Below are 21,096 nucleotides of genomic sequence, written 5' to 3' on the forward strand. Positions count from 1 at the left end.
ATGATGTTTCAAGTTTGTGATTCTCACCTGGATATTGCAGAAGAAGTGTCCAATTTGTGGATATACAGCATTTTGAGCTTTTCTTCTGAGCACAGCTCCTATTCCGTTGGCATTACTATTATTCAGTCTTGTGAGCATCACTGCATCCAATCTGAAATGGAAGGAGAATTTCAAAAGATGTATCATTCGTATCTTCCAACGTTATCGAAATATTTTTTATTATCATGTGATTCCTTCGTTTTTTTTTTTTGAAGAATGAATTTTCACCTGTCTAAATGACGGACGAAATCCCAGAAACATGCTTTTCTGCTAAATCCTCCATCTACAAGCATGTTGAACCCATTGATACCAAATAACGCGGCATCACCTTGGCCTCCTGGGAATACATATAGTGTGGGCCTGGAAATAAGAAATTATAATAGTATACTCATTTTAGTTTTTTTTTATCTTGAGAAGCTAAAGAGTTCAGAGATTTAAAGAATAATAATAATAATTTAATCTGTGTATTCCAATTTGATTATTATAAGAATTGATGAAAATGGCCGCCTCCAGCTAGGATACAAAAGTCCAGTCTTGTCCTCATGGGTTGACAAACTCTTTATCAATTTGGAAAACATGTAACGCTCTGTTCCTTGGAAACTAAGCATTTCCGAACAAGGGCCTACAGGACCTTCCGATTCTGAGTTTGTTCGTAATGTTTATGAAACACTCTGTATAAAAAACCTTATATGTGCAGCCAATTCAAGGATCTTGAACCAAGACATTCCTTTACCATCCTTACCTGGAAAATCTTATATTTCCTACTACATCTGAGCTCTCTAAGATATTCTCTAGTTCAGCAGGAATTAAGAAGGGGGATATATAGTTTACAAAGTTGGCTATTGCTGGTGATCCAGAATCCAACACATCATCTGGATTAACCCTCAATTTACATCCTCGGGTGAAAGATTCCTTAGGGAGTTTCATCCATTCTCCCTCAGGAGAGCAATGTATGTCGAAGGAAATGCCATTTTCGTAGGCTCTAATGACGCGTTGAACGTCGATTTCTTGAAAGGCTTCTGAGAAATCCGCCAAGGAAAATGTTCCATCCTATAAAGAATAAAATTTTATTTAGATCACATTACCCTTACGAATAGTGTGCAAAACAGGCGAAGAAGTCTCAGCAAATAGAACTCCCAGTGCCAACTGGACACGACAGAAATATCAAACTGGCAACAACAACAGTCTGTAGAGAAAGCGAGGTTTTGGTTCAGTCTTTGCGGGATAGATGGCGAATCGTGATAAGAATTTCTCAAAACCTCGCCTCGGTTTCGTTTAAGACGCCCTCCTCCGTTAGGAATATTTAGCGCTACTTTGTATTGCCGAGGGACAATGATCCTTAAACCGGTCTACAGTTGCGTTTGGATGTTTCGACTTCTCTGGGATATGACTTATTGGAACGACAATTCTTCTGACTTGTTGTTTCCAGTCTGACACGTGGCGAAATTTTACAAGGGTGTACTCACTTGTAAGATCCAGGAACCGTTTGCGGCGAAGGTATACCCTGCATGTATGATGTGGCGATGTCTAGTAAAGCTGCTTAATAGGTTTCGAACACACTGTACAAGCGTGCTAACTGATGGGTGGATTAATATTTCTGTGACTAGGTTTTCGGAAGCGAACTGGATCAGTCTTTCACCTATAAAATTTCGGATTGTTAATTGGAATCATTATGTGACGCTTTAATGTCATATAATTCACGAATATACGAGTAATCTTTCCCATAAATCTATGATATCATTAAACAATGCCTGAAGAATTATTCAGGTAGATTTTTTTTATACAAGATACCTTCTCGTGTATAATTGAAAAGTTATGAGTTGTTCTGCTATTATTCTGAGTATTTCTACTGCGAACTGGCCTCAGTACAAAGGCACGAAGTCAAAATCCTCAAATAAAGTCTATCTTGAGTTTGAAAACAATTCTAGCTACTGGCATAAAAAATATGCGAAATTATTCATATATTTCAAGGGTAGTTATTCAATAATTTGGCGAATAATGGATTCGAGATACCATAAATGGATCTGATAATGGACTACAAATTACCCGTTAATTTGAATGCAGCTGCCGCTGAAAGTACGAATGGGGCAATTACAGACGACAAAACATAATTAAGGATCAAATGGTAATAACCCATTTCAACTTCCCACTCGTATGAAAACAATTGTCGAACAATATAAAATAAGAATATTAAGAAGATTTTGAATATATAATTTGTATTAACACATGCGAAAGCGCTTTTTAAAATCAATGGGTTATCGATACAAAAAGGTGAACAAACGAAAATTTTTTAATTTAAATTTACTAAGAATTTACTAAGAACTTTATATACCTACAACTTGTAACGTAGCTCTGATTTAAGACCCAAAAATGTGCTGACAAGCGGCACAACCTAACATTTGGAATGTATCAAAATTTCAAGGTCAACCGACTGCTTTCCTAAAAGTGAATGGGCTAACTTTATTTCGTTTTATTCAGACACCCTGAATCAATATACTCTTCCCATCGGAGAAATATCTAGGCGTTCAGTCACGTATTTCGTATTTCACGGCAAATTAAACATCGGGAGCCTTTCCAAAACGAAGAAAGATAACAGCGAAAAGTTGGCCAAGTCAGACGTTTTCAGGAGTAACATCTTCAGACTTTCATTTATGGAGCATCTTCACGCCGAATTTCTTTCAACCCTTTGTCATTATCCACTTCTCTTGGCCCTTTGTGTGTCAGCCACGAACTCCAATTTTGTGTGTCCAATTTTGTATACCTCTTCAATATCGGCGCTCTCTCGTTCCCCAGCTAAAAGGATTATTTTGTCGGCTATTCATTCTTTATCTTAAGGCTGAACCTGTTTATCTGGGATGATCGAAACGTAATTTGTTTTAGACGTGGCTTTTGCAGAGTCTTTCATTGTTTAGTGGCATTGGGGATAAAAAAGGATATCTGGAGGCCATTCTTGTTTCACAAGTACTTTTCTTAGTGGATTGAATGAAACAGTGTCCGAGAAAATTTTTGCACATGGGAGATTTTGAATCAAATTGAAATAACTATCGAATTGAAAGTTCCCACTTGAAACTTTATCGAGGAAAATTGCTTTTTATTCATTTTATCTTCATTATCGGTTACTCGAAATGATCTTCACTGAAGTTTTCAACCATAATGGTTACTTGAATTTTCGTGGCGTCATTCAATAATTAGAATTCTGCAGATAAGAGATAATCACCAAACTTTATTCAATCCATTTCGATTCGAAATGGGGAAGCTATGCTGAGTTATATCCCCAATGACCCCAATTGAATTTGCGGTATAAAAGCTGACCCTATCAAACTTCGCAGTCGAAAATTCGTTCACTAGAGGGAATTGCTGGAAAGTACGTTTTGTGGTAGATCCATCTGGAGAAAGAGTAGTCCTTGACTACTATTCTCCAATATTATGAATTTGAAATGACTAGAAAGCTGACTAGCTGAATGATATTCAAAGGATACGGTGTAAAACTGGTGGCCTAAATATATTGGTTTTCATGAAGTAGAAATATAAATAATAAGGTGCAAATATAAATGCATATACAACTATATTCATTTCAGATGATATGACAATAAGGATGTAGGTCGTAGGTACATCAATAATTATAAAAATAAGTGGAAGACATTCACAAACTTTACGTAGACATCTTATTCAGAAAATATTGACGTATTTGTGGATCTTTGATGGTATATAAATATGAATAAATAAATATATAAATGTTGAAGTACTCGTCGAGAGTATACCTAACGTTCTTAATTAATTTAAATTCGTTTCAATCCTCTATTATGAAGTACCGAGTGAAGTACAAAGCTATCTAGCTGTTTTTTTTTCTTGGGTAATTTATTTGACCCCTTTATGCTTATAACTTGATAACATTGATAACTTCAACTATATTTCGTAATATTGTATGAATTTTTTTTTCCAACGTGTGAAAAGTATTTCTTTCATTTAGTTAAATCACAAGAATAAAAACAATCTGGGGAGTTTTGAAAAACTCTTCGTGAAAATTTCAACCGACTTTTCATAGGACGAAAAGATCTTGGATGAGTTTCTATGAGTTTCTATAATTAAAGTAATTGTCCTCTTCTGTTCTCCAAAAAACGTTATTTGATTGAAATCTAAGGATCATCGTTAATTTAATCAATTTCTTCAATGGTTCTAATCTTCAGTTTGTCCAAATCACAAATAGGTATATGAAAGATATATTCTTCAAATAAGGCTATAGGCAAAAGTCACATCAGTCTCTGGGATTGATAATGTACAGTAGATTCGGGTGACTTGGGACGACTGTTGAATTCAACTTGTCATATTTTCAAAACCTATTTTTATCTGAAAAACAGGTTCGAATATGCCTAATGACTCAGACTCTTGATTAGGATATATAGAGTCATTCGGGGTAACTGAGCGCAGTGGGTAAGTGTGCGCAGTGCGTATATCTCGACTATGCAATGTATGAAAGAGGGGTTCATTTGGGTGAAGCAAGGGCGCAGAATCGCCATATTAGTTTTTCATAGGAGTGCGCCGTGCCACGTTTCTTTAACTTTTTATTTGCAATCAATCAAATTCACTAGTTTTCTTGTTAATTTTTAGCATCTCTACAAATTCTGCCAGGTCCAAGTTCCGAGTCCCTCAGTGTTAAACAATATTTTATTCGATCATGGGCATATTAATCTAAATATATATAATGAATAGAGACTCAATTGCGTTTCTCTGAAACAATAGAGGGAATCTTTATTAACAATATCAAAACTCACAATATAACAAACCTGAAACAATAGAGGGAAACAACATTTAAAGCCTCTAATTCAATCTTCTGAAACTATTTATTATGACGCTTCGAAAAACTTCAAAATTTATTTTAAAGTGTCAATTCGGCCATTCCAGGTAACACGAATATAATATTTAAGAAAAGCTTCACGATTATAACGCTTTTCTTTACATATATAATAAAAAATTTTAAGTTCTCTTAGCTGCTCAACTCTATAAGAACGTCAATTCAAATTTTGGCTTACTGGGGAAAGTGTGGGCGGGTAAGTGTGCGCATTTATTTATTACATGGGTATTAGTTCAGTGAGGAATAAATTATGACATTGTTGATTTTCTTGGTTAAGACTCGATCAATATTGTCCTATTTGTTCAGAAAAATATGAAGAGCCACCAACAGTTGAATGTATCAAGTGTTGTGTTCACCAAGAATTGTGGCACGAACAATGAAGCACTGCTTGTAAAAAGGCGCTCCTGTATTGACAATAAACAGCATTTCTCTAATATTGTAACATTTTGATGACATTATTTTGTAATTTGTTTTGATTGTGTGGTTCACTAAGCACTGCGTTCACTTACCCCGTGAGGGTGCGCACACTTTCCCGCAATACGGGGCAAGTGAACGCACTCCGACTTTCTCTATTAAATTCTTTTTTGCGGAAAGAAAACGTTTTTGTTTGTTTTCTTCTTGATGTTTTTTTATAGATTAGAAAATTCTCTATCTTATGAATATGTTTTAATTTTCCTATCTTCAACATTTGAAACAGGGTATGGCTTGAAAGGCAAAAGTGCGCACAGTTGCCCCGAATGACTCTACCATGCTTCAGAATTCGGATATAAATTTTGAAAAAAATGAAATTTGGTACCAAGTCACCCACCGATTTGGAAGGCTTAGGACACAAGTTAAAACCTATTGATTTCTCAACTCTCGAATGAAATAGGTGATTTGGGACTGTGTATAGTTTTGAAGAATTAAAATTTGTGTATATATAGTTGAAATTCGGTAAGTAAATTAAAAGGAAGTGAATATATTGCAACTCAAATGTAAATAAACTGAACAAAACAAGGAAACTTTGATTTATTTCATTTTTTGATGATTTCTTCATGGAAATAACGTAAATAATGCTATCCTGCGAAAAATTGGCATATTTCCTGCTGTCAATGCGTCGCTTGTATCTATTCTGCATTGTCCCAAGTCACCCTATGAAACAACAAAATAAATTAATGATATCCGTGTTGCAGTTTCATTTGTTAACAACCATGTTTCATGACATATCTAATATCCCAATATGCCACGTATCCAAAAAAGAATGACACATGCACAATGTGAAACACATGTACAGGACACTAGAAAGTATAAGGGCCATAAAAAACGCGCTTTTACTGTGCTGAATTCGTTAATTTTTCCTGGCAATTCAAACGCTCTAGTCATAGCAAACTCGACAGAAATTAATTGTTAAAAGAACCGAGAAAACGCTGCACAATCTTATAAGTTTGTCCCTTCACTCATAAATGGTAAAAAACAAAGAAATCTGCAAGGGGGGTAATTGCCCCAAGTTACAGGACTGTCCCAAGTCACCCGAATCTACCGGTACACCAAACTCTCAAATTTTTGGGGATGAAGTGGCATCTCTCTTTTTTGGCTTTTGGTCTCTCCACCCTGTATATAGCATCGGTTTGCAAGCGGAATAATAATCAATAATAACCAACAGATGCTGGTAAAATATTCATGTCAGCCCGCGTCCTTTTCAGTTGTTCAGTATCGCCAATTATGTCCCGCTTATATTTTCCATTATCCTCCTCATCAATTTGTGGTTAGACCCTAGGGACCCTATGCTTTTCGTGCAGAAATGGAGTGTACGAAGTTGCAAACTTTCTATTGCCGTTTAATTAAACCGACCCGGATGAGTTCCATTCGAAACCGCTGAATTAAGACCTCTGATTATTGTGTGTTTCCATCTCTTATCATACGTTTTATATCTCCCACAGGGGGCACTAAGGGAATACAATTTTTCCAGATGGTTTGTAATGGTCCCATTCTAGAAAGGATGCCCAACTTCAGAACGCCATAACAGCAAACATAAAGAGAATTGAACGACACATTAACTCCAATAGTTTCCAAAATATGAATCATATTTATTTCATGTATTCCGCCCACCCATTGCTTTAAAATTTTCTGTGCAATCCTTTGCCTCTAAAGAATAATGAGAACAATATGAATCAAATATCCTGACCTTTGAATACTCTTGGTATAAATATTTCCTATCATGAGCTGATATTAATAATCTCTCACGTGAGAGATTGCAAATTTTAGACTAATAAACAGGAAAATCAATATGAGCGACAGCAAGACGTTAAAACTTAGTAGAGCATTCGCCAATTTGCAACGATTACAAATTCTCTATCAAAAACAATATTTTCTGCTTGGGAATCGAGTTCACGAAGATCAGCTGTGGAAGTTTCTTCCTCCATCCCAAATCATGAATGAGTAAGCGTTCAGACTCAGGCTCAGTTTTCTTAGAAAACTCCAATAAAGTCTTCCTCTCCATCTTGAATCTATCCCGACTTATATTGACTTTTATTGAATAAACAATGATGCCTTCGCTTTTGTAATTCCATTAGGGATGCCTCTATTCGCACGACATACGTGTAGGAAGGCTTCTTCTCAGAAGACCCAATATTTTTTATGAGCTCCAAAATAAATACGAGGATCAGATTGCCCTTCTCGTGAGATATGGATGCATATCAGATGGATGTATAAGTTAGCAGAGAATTCTGTTTTTCATTCCGAGAATGTAGCTATAAATAATAATACGGGGAGCGGCAGAGCTGAGATGGTAGATAGGGCGTGATATAATTAGATTTGCAAAGGGGAAGGATGCTGAGATGGAGGCTGACAAAAACAAGTAGGAAAAATATTTTTCATATTCTCGGGAATAATGGATTAGTTTAAATTAGTTTTTTACCTAGGGTATTATTTATTTGGACTGCCCAAGTTATAGGGATCACGTATGAATTTCTCTTCTTTCATGGTTTTGTTTAGTTACCTGAAACTGTATTATCGATGTGTTCTTTTAGGAATAACTGGATAAAAAACGGAACATAAAAATAACATTGGCTAACAAGAAATAGGTTTTTTGCAATAAGGACATAAAGTTACATGAGGACCATGTTTTGTCTGTTTGTAATATGCAAACATATGCGTCTTCGCATGATCCAGTGAGAGAATCTTGGAAACTAGAAGAGCTAAAGCAAAACCATTGACATGTTTCCGAGCTTTTTTTTTCAGTGAAACAAATAATGGTGAAATTTGTAGCTTCCTACGATCCTTCGTTTTTGAGTTATGAGCAAAAATTCAGATTTTGACGTTTCTCATAACTTTTTTGTCTTTGAAATTAGACCCGTTTGCACCAAACGCACTTAGTGTTAAGTGTCCCTTAAATTACGTTGCACCAACTGTAAAGTGACATTTAAATGGTTAAAGCTAGCCTTAAATTTAAGCGCTCCTGCAATGACCATTTAGGTATTTAAGGGCGGGATTCTAACCTAAAATAATTTGTTGAACTCATAAACTGGCTGCAGAACTGCTTCAAATAACGTCAAGTACCTTTTATTTGACAATCCATTTCATTATCAATCATAATGCAAATTCATCAACAAAAAGTTGTCACTCTTTGATAATAATATAATAGTTTACTTGACACTCACTGACAGGAAAATAAAGTTAGGTTAATGAAATGACAACGATCATCGGCAACCGGGCAACCAATGAAAAGGCTTTATTAGACTAGAATGAAGTTGCACCAAAATAAAAAACTGAAATATCACTAGATATGAAAACTTAAGGGCCCCTTACTTAAGATTCTGTTAAGCCGCAGTCGTGCAACTGACAATAAAATTAAGCGTCCATTAACTTTAAACTACGCTTAGTTAAGTACTCATTTTAAGGGGGATTGGTGCAAACTGGCCTTAGAGATGTGAAACTTGAATCTTTTAGGCATTTTTACAGGTAGAATTTACTGACGAAAAATTTTTTCTACATAATTTCGAAATCGTCAAAATCTCATTTTTGCTGATAACTCGAAAACGAAAAATTATAGTAGACTACGGTTTTCACCATTCTTTGTTTCTCTGAAAAAAGCTTGGAAATGTGTTATTCTTTTTGCTCTAGCTTTTCTAGTTTCCGAGATTCCCTCACTTGACATCGAATGTCGGACACCCTGTACAGAAATACTGAAAATTTGATTCAAGAGCGAAAAATAAATTTTCTCTCTTATTTTCAGGCAGCGTAAATCTACTTCTTCAAAGTATTCATATTTAATAACTGGGGATAAAAGAAAAAAAGAAAAAGCCTCATAGAATTGAATGAGATGTGGAAAATTCTAAAAAACTTCTTATGGAAGTCAGCTTTTCTCGCTCCAACGAATAATCAACTACGGAATCAATGAAAACCACTTCTTTTCCCTCACAGGAAAAAGGTTACACAAAGGATATACAGGAGAATGGGAGAATACAAACCGCGAATGGAAAAGTATTCCCTACAAACACTCGCGCTCGACAAAATTTATTCTTCTTAACGTTTGAACGAAGAAAACTTCCCCTGAAGTTTTATATATTGTATTGTTTGTTTCTGTACACGAATATATTATACCATTCCATCTCTTCTTCGCACGTCTGGAATTGTGCACCGCCCCAGTTTACGGCTGCATTTCCAGACGCAAAACAGGAAGAACTATGCCCCCCGATGGCAATAACTTTGGTCGAATTACTCACAAAAATTTCGCTGGCTCTTCGTCGGAAATTCAAGCCGAATCAATACCTTGGCGCAGTTCCCTAGAAGGCCTTTTTTTCCTTTTATTTTCGCTTGTTTCGTGAAGGGGTTTAGCCCATCGATTTCGGTAAACGCGTCTCCTATGTAACTCGCCTTGAGTGCTACTCGGCGAGAGCTACTTTAATGTGACGCCCGTTCATTTTATCTCGGCGAAAATCTTGTTCGGTTTTGAGTTCTCGGACGTGGAAGTTAGATTCCGCAGCGTGTTCGTTTCTTTTGAAATGGGTTCTACGTCGAGAATGCTTGAGGCTATTTAGCGAAGAACAAAAGAATATTATGTCATGTGAATTGTCTTCGAATTTCACTGAGAGGTTTATTAATTTCCAGGCTTCTAAATATTCTGAATTAAAATCGAAAGAAAACATTTATGAGTCCAGCAAGCCTCTATCCTAATCTATTTACAGGTTGGGTCTTTGACTTGTACCTTTGAGTCAATCAATACTCAATGCTTGTACATATATTTCAACAGAAAGTTAAAAGAAACTTCTACCTCTTCCCATCTTTCACAATTAATCTCAGTTGAGAAGATACAGACTTTTGAAAATCCATAAAAATGCAATTTTCCGTTATATCTCACAAACGATTTGGTTGAATGGAATGATTTACTCATTAAAGTAAGTTGAACGGTTGCTAATGTGTACAGGGTCAAAAACACTGTTTTCCTATACCATTTTTTCTTATTCGACCCTGATAAACCGATATGTCAATTTTGAGCTTTCACAATGAGCTATGCCACCCCTGGGGAAACAAAATTTCCTTCAGAATAACAAGCTTAATCTATGACATTACATATCTGTGGATCTTTTGAACAGAGTTGTATCCAGTACCCAATTTTTCAAATTTCACAGATACTTTTTATTTTTGAACATCAAATTACTCTAAAACGGCGCATTATACGAGAAAATATGAAGAATACTTTTATATTACAAAACGTTCAAATATTCATTAGATAGCGTCCATTACATATGGTACGTAATGGTCATAATGAGAAAGACGTGGATGATATCTTGTATGCGAAAAAGATTAATCAAATAAATGTAAAACTATATTCCGAAATTCATTTCATTCGATTAAACCGTTTGTGAGATAGAATTGAAAATAATTTTTTATGGTTTTTCTACATCCTGTATCTTTCAAACCGAGCCGATTCGGAAAAGAAGTATAGGAAAAAAGATTTCCTTTTGACCTCAAAAATCTACTGTTAAAATATGTTTACGAGTCAAAAACTCACCATGTATGTGACCGTTTTGGAAAATAAAAGTATTTTTCATATTTTCTCGTATAAAACATTGTTTTAATATAGTTGGATAACCAAAAAAATGAACAACTCGTCTGAAATTCGAAATTGCCTAGATGCCTGTTTGAAAAACTCATAGAATTAACCTAAAAACATAACACACTACAGATGTGTTTGTAGTGTCATAGTTATAGCTTGTTATTCTGAAGGGTATCTTGTTATTTGTTGTCATTATACTGTTCTGTGTTTGTCAACTTGGCAACAGGATTAACAGCGTTTTTCATAAAACTTTGATTGTTCAATCAACGATTTGGCAGTCACTCGATTTTCTGAACCTTAGAACATAGAATATCAGGAAGGAGCTTTTTCGAATAAATGTGACAGGAATTGTGCGACGGAAACGGCCATATTGGTCTTTCAAGTTCTGATTTGAAAAGTGGCAGACTTGGAAGTCAAATGATTCTGTTATCTGTGGCCAAATGAACAAAGTGATGTTTCAACTTAATTTTGGTAATTTGGATTCTTGAAATTTGCTGGAAATAAGGATTTTGGATATTTTAGCGTGAATAATTCATAGGTAGGTGGTTTTTTAAGCTGAATATCAGGTATTAATTATGAGTTTCTGAATTTCATGACATAACAAGGTTATCCCATGACAATAACACTCCATGGGCGTAGGTGATGTTAAGTCATAGACCTTAATACCATTAAGTATATAGCCAGGCAGTGTTAGGCGGGGTGAATTTCCGCTTTGATTATTATCAATTTGAACGAGCGTGAAAAAGTTTCTGACTTTACGTCAGTACTTTCCTAATTTTTTTGATTAATCAGAATCAACTGACTATTGAAGCTAGTTTTTTGGAAACTTCATTGTCCTACACCACTGTTGAAACGGAAATATATGTCGGCCATATTTCTCCTCTATTCCGGTCAAATTGAAATGAGCAATATACTCCTTCCTGTTATTCTATATTCTAAGTTCTGAACGAAATCACTGAAACCTTTTCATTTGTGAATATATTGAAGAGGTAGCAATGGAGAATAATTGAATGGTTGTATGAACATCATCATTTGAGGCGAGAATGATATTTTGAATGATCATTACTGAATTATCGATTGAAAACGAATTGACGTCAATTCATTAATCAAGCGTTGTTTTCCCGATCAAGCTTTATGAAACCCTTGGTAAATGGGTTATGTTCAAGTCTGGTAACTCTGGTACAAAGAGAATAAACAATAATATCAGAGCTCATATGGGTGATGAATTCGTTATTTAATTTTGTGCGTTAATTTTTACTTACTGTCTATCTCTAATCATTGCACCAGTGAGAATGAATTATCATTGTTGCAGATTACGCTTAATAAATCCAAGTGAAAAAAGAAGATTTGTCAGGTTTTTCCCCGATAAAATCATAAATTGTGCTACAATAAATATTTGCATACATCCGAAGTGTATTGCTCGGGCAAATATTTATTTTACCGAAGTTGATCTTTCTGTTCGGTGTACACAGAACTGTAACAGCGTCATTACTTCGAGCGTCTAATATTTAACAGCTTTTCTCTTTCCCGGAATTTGGCCCTTCCAACTCCATTCCTTTCATCCTAAACCAATAAACCCTCCAAATTATTCCAATTCTCCACAACCTTGGTTCCGCCACATAAAAGTGCTCAGGTACAATTCAAATTGCTCAATTTCAGCATAGAGATATGTTACGCTAATGGCCCTCTATCCCCCGGGATAGAATGACCTAAATGTCAGGGTACTTCAGTATGGTCAGTCGTGCTCGATCTTTTGTAAGAGATTCATTTCCGCTGGAAAGCAGAATGTTAGGAGGGGAAAGATTTTTTACCTAGCGTGTACGTGAAAGGCCATATTTGTTCAAATGGCCTGTATATCAGCCAACATGTTGTAGACGTTGCTAGGTAATTGGGTCTATTGCCTTTGCAACCAAAGGAGCAAAGAGCACTCTCTGAATGACCTTCAATACCATAAAGTGTGTTTGGAAATATTTATGAAAATTACACATGTAACAAAGATCAATTTTTCTGATATAAATAGATCAATAAAATATTGTTACATATTATTAAAATAGTATGCGATCTTTGATAGAAACATTTAGTATATATTTTATTTAATAGTCTGGCCAGTTCAACTCGCTGCTTAAGATTCAACTGAACTGATATTTCCATATTGATTTTAGCTTGACATGAAAATGGGCTAATAATGTAAATTATTCCCGCATTATGTTGTATTAGGTAATTTGAAATTAATCTGCGGATATCGGATTGACTAAATTATGTTCATAGCTTTACATGAAATTCCATCATTATTAATGCATAGTTTGAGTAGTTGAGGAAGGAATGTTTTGAGGGACTACAGTCACATTCTTTATCATGTTACAGTCTGAATTCCGTTGTGATATTCAACTATCAGAACATGTACGAGGATGTATTGATAAATGTATAGTTATCCTAGATCAGTTCATACAAAAAGTAAACCAGAATTAAGCAATGAATTAAAATAAAGAAGATGTCCACCGAAATTGTGAATATCGAAAAATTGGAGTATCGAGCCATAATCAAGTACCTGTATGTAAAAGGGTTAAGAGGTAAGCAGATTTACTAAGATATGCTTAATACCCTTGGTAATCAATTTCCACCGTGAAAAATTGGACTGCAAGATTCAAAAGAAATTTTCCATTGAAGATGATGACCGATAGGGAAAGCCAGTTTCTGTGTCAGTCCCCGAAAATATCGATGCAGTTCATGACATGATTTTATCAGACCATCGAATTGGGCTCTAAAACGGATATCTGAGGCACTGAATATTCCATACGAATGCGTTCATCAAAATCACGTCAATTTGGACATGAGAAAAATTGCTGTAAAATGGATCCCCAAATGTTTGAATGTTGACCAAAAGCGTGCAAGGGTAGAAGCATCGCGTTCGATCTGTGCTCGATTTGAAAACGAATTGTTACTATGGATGACACTTGGGTACATTTCTACGATCCAGAAACAAAGCAACAATTGATGGAATGGCAACACTCTGGTTCTCCAAGACCTAAGAAGTTTCGTGTCCAAAAATCTGCTAGAAAAGTTCTTGCTTCAGTTTTCTGGGATTGCCATGGAGTAATCATGATTGATTTTTTGGATAAGGGTAGAACAATAACCGGAGATTACTATTCGACATTATTGACCAATCTACGGGAAAAAATTCCAGAGAAAAGACGCGGAAAGCTATCCAAAGTGTTTTTTTTTTGCAGGACAACGGCCCTGCACACAAATCTCATGTTGTCATGCAAAAAATTCGTGATTTAGTGTTTGAATTACTAGAACACCCCCCTTATTCACCAGATGTGGCTCCATCTGACTATCATCTCTATCCTCAACTGAAAAAAAAACTTAAAAGGTCGTAACTTTTCTTCCATCGAGGAGGTAATAAAAGCTGTGGGTGGAGGTCTGGTTTGCAGAGCAAGAAGAAACATTTTTTTGAAAGGTCTAGAGACGTTGCAGGTCAGTTGTAATGAATGTATCCAATTAAGAGGAGAATATGTTGAGTAATAAAATATTTTGACATTGAAATTTTGTTTGGTTTTATAGTAGGCTAAGAATTTTTCAATATATCCTCGTATACGTTATGTCCGATTTTGAGTTGTGTTAACTTCAGGCCTTTATAAATTATCTTCTGTTGGAATAGCTTCATTATCCAGCACGACAACAAGATTTGTCTGATCAAATGTACCTATCCGGAATGTAATGTAGTGCACCGTTATTCCATTTTTCATCTAGTTAATTCACAGACAGATCCACATCAATTATACTGGTCTCGTTGAAGTTAAATTAACGATTGAAGTGAAATTAATGGACTTCATGAAAAAGCCCTCTGTGAAGGGATTAAAACACAGTAGAATTTATGGGATTGAAAGCTTTTGGGTTTTTGATTTTGAATTCAACAATAGAACAAACATTCGCATGAGCTTATAATTTTATCCGGGTGTTTTCATTTGATTGAATCTGTTTCTATCTGATAGACCAAATATCACAATTTCCACATAAAATAATTTCATAAACTGCAATGTATGTTTTGTAATCATAATAAAATTCTCACATGGATGAGAGATAGGTTTGGTAGATTATTCAACGTAGAATATTTTTAAGATAGACAGAATTTTAATACCAATTATAATATTATATTTCAATACTACGAAAATTCATGAGGCTTTGGCTGGTTTCAGTGTAGAAATGTTGGAAAATAAAGCGACGTATTAAAATTCAATTAGATCTGTTTTATCCAGGTCAAAAATCCTCATTATTATAACATTATTACATCGCCGAATTGTAGCACAATAATATTGATCCAAGACCTAAAGCCTTATCCTCGAAAAGGAATAATTTGAAACAGTTATGAACTCGCTTTAATTCTGCTCTTGTTCGAAGCTTATTATAAATTCAAATTGAGATTATAAGCGAACTCTGCTCAACATAGAAAAGCAATTAAGCGATATGAGTGAGGCGTAGGTAAAAACACTCCATTCGGAGCAGATGGCTTTGACGTTTCGAGGAAATTGAAGAACATCCTGTGAGGACTTCATTCAACCACTCGCAATGCTGAATAACGTAAGTGGTGAAAGGTAAAGAAGTTGTTAATTTTCCGTATTGCCTAGTCTGCCATGGAGCGTTAGTATAATATGATATACAGGTTGTCTCAGAATGAATGAATATGCCCGAAACACAGAAGAGTCAGAAAAGACATTCCTCTTGTGAAAATAAAGCATTTCACTGTCAGAGAAAGTAAGTAATATGTGACTTATAGTTGTTGCTTCGACTAACTCATTGGGTGTATTTTAGTTGTCATACACTTTTATTTAAATGTCAATAAAAACTCACCATATCTAGCTTCTTCTCCTTCTAATCCCTGCTCTGTTACTATGGTCAATTCTTTTTCTAAATCAACAAGGCAGTCATTCACATTCCATGATAAGAGGCCTGGAAAAAAGTTATAGCAATCAATCAAGTAGAAATAATTGGCAAAACGAAATTAAATACATTTATATCACATCAATACACACAAAATAAGTTTCCTTCATTTCAATGAGCTCCTTCACCTCTTGCAACATTCATAGAGATGTCTGCTGTTATATTTATATTCCTTCCAACTTGAACGTGATGTAAAACCGTTCTACAAGGTACTGAAAATGACATTTGCATACAGTATTCCGTTGACTTGAACGAAAATGACTTTATATGGAAAGCAGAAGAGCCTGCTTGCATTCTCCTTGGGATTTTATGTAAATGGTGCCGTTTTGGCTGGGGCTTGAGAATCTGAAATCGAGTGTAAACTCGAGAATAATAAATTGAGATATTTCTCCTGAAGGGAATGATGAAAGAAATAGAATCGTTCCACTTTTCACGTACATACAATCATTTATACATGAACAGCTATAAATAACCTTATATTCAATTGTTCATTGCTAATTTCTTAGAAAGTTCATGTGGTGTTAGGTACTCATTTAGAAGCAGTGAGGATGGATTGAAAAATTCAATGCTGAGCCCATAACTAAAGCCCATAGATAATGGAGATTGTAGGTACTAATGAATATAACAAACCTCATATTTGTCAAATTTTTTCAATAAGATGGTAGTCAGAAAAATCTCTATACAAGTCAAGGTTTCGTGAATATAAATCTTAAACACAATACATAATATTAACTTCGGATGCAGCAGGAAATTTATTGATAAGTTCGCTAAAAAAGTTTAAAAGGTAGCCATGCATTCTGAAACACCAAAGCATCGTTCAAAATTATGCGACGATGAATTTCCACATAATGATTTAGGAGACTATTTAACCAGTTTACACAGAGCTCGAACTGCTAGATGAAACATTAAAAATTTAAAGAGAGACTGTGTGTTCAGCCGCAGTTTAATTGGTTAACTTGAACCCTGTGGAAAAATGAATAGTTCATGCGAAATTGAATTCATTGAATATTTAAGGCTTGAGGGTACAAAGGGTTTCGGTTATTATCACATAAAAGGGATGGTACAATGGACGATAGTTTTACGTTGAAAATGTTGTGAAAAAAGTGGAATCAGAAGAAATTTTTTTAAATTAATTCCATAGTGATTGGAAATCTTTCAAGGAAAAATACGATCTATGTAGTTTTGCCATGTCAACGTATAAATAATCAAAAACTGTGAATTTGAAATTGAATTTTAAGTAAGTTCAGCTGAGGTTATATGTAATTCCATCGAAACACCCTATGTAACAAGTTTAAATTAGCACTGGCACATTCGCCAATTTGTTACTCGAGTAATGAATTGACCTGAAGAACTGTGATGATAGTTTTTGTCTGAAAATATAATGAAATGAATTCAGAATTCAATTCCTGTCTGTATGCCGCTAAAACTTTCATGACCTGAAGAACAGCTATGTAAAACTGGCACCCTCAAAAGCGAATTTTGAAACGAAAATTTCAGGGTCGTTTGTTTATCGTAGGTCCATGTTTGTCCACCCTTTTTTTTCATTTGTCCAGGGACCGTTTTAGAGATATCGAAAAAGAACTCTTTTCGGTTCATTTTCTGAGCAGCAGCCCCAAATTGCAGAAACGTATTTTTAATGGTAAAGATCGCTTGCCAACCTAAGTCCACTTTTATCCTCCCAATTTTTTCATTCATTCATCTCCAGAACCATAGAAATCCATTTATGCAAATTCGGAAAGTATGAAATTAGCAACCCCAAATGAAAATTTTTAAACCAAAATTTCTCTGGGTTGTTTGTCCATCGAACCTACTTTTTTTCATTTCCATCAAGACCGAACGGTGGCGCCGAGATTAATTAAATTCCCAGATTTATTACTAGAAGAGTTGTTCTTTCAGAATATGTATCACATTTCCATGTACGGTTACTTTTATTGAGAGATAAACGAGTCGGAAGCTGACCTTCGAAAAATCCTGAAAAAGATGGGTTCACTTGAAAAATCGTCGAGCCCGAACGGTTGCACCTAGATGGATGAAATTCTCGGATTTATTACTAGAGCAGTTGCTCTTTCAGAATATGAATACATTTCCATCTACGGTTACTTTTATTGAGAGAAAAACCACTCGAAATCTGACTATCGAAAAATTTCCAAAAAGATGGAATCAATTAAATAATCGTCAAGACCAAACGGCTGCATTGAGCTCCATGAAATTCTCAGATTTATTACTAGAAAAGTTGCTCTTTCAGAATATGTATCACATTTCCATCTACGGTTAATTTTATTGAAAGAAAAACTACGCGAAAACCGACTATCGAAAAATTTCCAAAAAGATGGAATCAATGAAATAATCATCAAGACCGAACGGCTGCATTGAGCTCCATGAAATTCTCAGATTTATTACTAGAAGAGTTGCTCTTTCAGAATATGTATCATATTTCCATCTACGGTTAATTTTATTGAGAGAAAAACCTCGCGAAAACTGACTATCGAAAAATTTCCAAAAAGATGGAATCAATGAAATGATCATCAAGACCGAACGGCTGCATCGAGCTCCATGAAACTCTCAGATTTATTACTAGAGAAGTTGCCCTTTCAGAATATGTATCATATTTCCTTTTACGTTACTTTTATTGAGAGATAAACGACTCGAAAGCTGACCTTCGAAAAATCCTGAAAAAGCTGGGTTCTGTTAAAAATCACTGAACGGTTGCACCTAGATGGATGAAATTCTCAGATTTATTACTAGAAGAGTTGCTCTTTCAGAATCTGTGTCACATGTCCATCTACGGTTATTTTTATTGAGAGATAAACGACTCGAAAGCTGACCTTCAAAAAATCCTGAAAAAGATGGGTTCAGTTAAAAAAAAGTAACCGCATTGCAATCTATCATTGTTGGTATTAATCCTGAATTAGTTTATTCTTACAAATATCTGAAGTATCCTAGTTTTTCACTGAAATATCCCCCCAAACTTCAAAGGACCAAGTTTCTACTGACGAATTTCCAATTGCATTACCTCACTGCTCTCCTCGTATACAACTTCTATTCGGCTCTCTGTACGTACCAAAAAAAAACGGCAACTTCCAAACTAGAGAACTTACGTGTAATTCAATTCGAAATCTATTTATGCCAGGTTCGTAATTGAGACTGCTGCAATGCAGGTTTGGGACCCCCTTGACCTTTGCGCCTTTAGGGGCAAGTCGAAATATATCAGGGACGCTGATGGATGTAGGTATACATAAATTTCGCGTTTTAGACCGGTATATCCGGACAGTGTTTTCTTCCAATATGGAAAAGTTATTGATTATACTCTCCTTTGATCATATATGCAAGGCGTCCTGTTTATATGTATTTGAGTAGATCTGTGTCATCTGAATATTTTAGAATGGAACATTTTATACTTCTGATGATATTGAATACTCCCAAAATTGTATAATTTCATCCGACAGAAGTTCGAATAAAATAGGCGAGATGAGTAGCATTGTATCGAGCGAATATTAATGAGAATATTTTAAGGTAGGTACTTTGCGATATGTGTGGCGAGTCAGGATTCTTCTCTCTAAATGAATGATGAATTTCATTTTCTGTACTTGTCCTATCTCCTTAGCTAATCATCATTAAAATTTCTTTTTTTAATCTTAGAAAAAGCCATAAAAACTCACGTCTTTCATCTATTGAATTTATTTCAAAATAGAGGACTCAAACTGTATCAGTACCTACATGTCTAAATGATACGAGTTTCAGTTGAAACTATCTGAAATTTTATCCGAATGAGTTGTATCATTAAAATCAAGAAATTAAGGCATTACTTTCGAATAATATTCCTCGAAATGAGTTGATTACTGTAAGTGTAATTTGGATTAAGTTTATTAACTTTCAACTTCCTAATCAATCTTGTTGGTAGTTGGCTGTACTTGTTTCAGTGAATTTTTTCCAAGAAAATATATAACAAACAAACCATAGACATCACAATTACAAAGAATTGGAGTTCCACTAACATAAAGACTAATTAAATTGAAAGATATTTTGTAGAGTTGATCATGAGGGAACTCAAAGTTTCGTTGGAGCAAAGAAAGCAGGAAAGTGCTGAAATAAGAAGTATTAGACGAATCGTGATAAAAAACTTGCAGTGGAGCAGTCTCTGCTTATTTAAAAAGAGTTTCAGCTAAACATCCAAATTCGTACCTTTCGAACTGAACGACTATGAACAATGCCCAAATTTCAGCAATTCGGAATCTCTGAGGGATTGAACAACAATTCCATTCCATTCTAATTGCTGACACCCCAGGGAATGACGTGAAAGACTCCACTCGTGAGCTGTGCCATTTCAATTTTCCATTCGAATGAAACGAGAGCATCACGCGAACACATCCTACGTCGAGCGAATTTAGGGTTTGTTGGTGTTTGACGAAAGTTTATACTCTTGAAGTTTTGGGGTCATGATACCAACGCGTTGAAAGGATTCATCCGGAAGCTGTTCAAGTCCTTATCAGACATACGCGAAGGGGTATTGGTTGAAGGATTCTTTGATTTGGGAAATCTTAAATTTCTAAAATCCTTCGAAGGTTTTAGCCTCACTGAAGCTATTAGGACCGTGCCTCACTAGGACACAGGTGGTCATCACAGTTCTCACTCTTCTTCAGTTGGTGATAAATAGATTACCACATGAGGCAATCCTAAGAACACCCAAGGAAGGTACGGGTGATGATAGAATCAGTAGAAGGAAAAAATCGAAACAGAATTTCGTCTGAGACTGTAACAATTAACATTGCGGGATCTAAGAAGTACCTATCTGTATCTTAGCAGGAATATCCTAAACCTAGTCACCCTTGGAAGCACCTAATGAGAATAGGCCTAGCAGAATTTGGGTGCAGATTCTGTGGGGAGGAGGATGAAAGTCCAGATCACCTGATGACAGAATGTCTCAGCATTTGTAGACATCGCAAAAAAATTCTTTGGACGAGATATTTGCAGAAGAGATATTTGATGAAGCCATTCTATATACTGGAGTTCATTAGAACAGTTGGACTGAATGGCTACGTGTAGATGACATAGCAGTGAAAACAGAGGTCTTGAGGTCGCAGTGGAGGTCAACTACTTTTAAAATCTACAATTGCCATCTACAATACCGATTTGGTATAACTATTCCAGTTCCATTATTCTGAAAAAGGTGTCGGTAAATAAATGATGCAAAATAAAAACTTTTCTAGCCGCCTCCATTGTTTTTCCT

General features: G+C 35.3%; 1 protein-coding gene across 1 annotated transcript in view; it reads right to left on the reverse strand.

Annotated features, from left to right (window-relative positions):
• Positions 1-21,096, reverse strand: part of LOC123319374 (microtubule-associated protein futsch) — a 107,236-nt gene that overhangs the window by 14,935 nt on the left and 71,205 nt on the right. Inside the window, exons 2-6 of the mRNA XM_044906292.1 lie at positions 15,780-15,878; positions 1,506-1,678; positions 782-1,089; positions 268-399; positions 28-151 (exon numbers count right to left, since the gene is read on the reverse strand). Of these exons, the coding sequence (XP_044762227.1) occupies positions 28-151; positions 268-399; positions 782-1,089; positions 1,506-1,678; positions 15,780-15,878 (836 nt within the window). The remainder of the gene's footprint in view (positions 1-27; positions 152-267; positions 400-781; positions 1,090-1,505; positions 1,679-15,779; positions 15,879-21,096) is intronic.

Source organism: Coccinella septempunctata, chromosome 8, assembly GCF_907165205.1.
Source record: "Coccinella septempunctata chromosome 8, icCocSept1.1, whole genome shotgun sequence".
NCBI classification, from domain to species: domain Eukaryota; kingdom Metazoa; phylum Arthropoda; class Insecta; order Coleoptera; family Coccinellidae; genus Coccinella; species Coccinella septempunctata.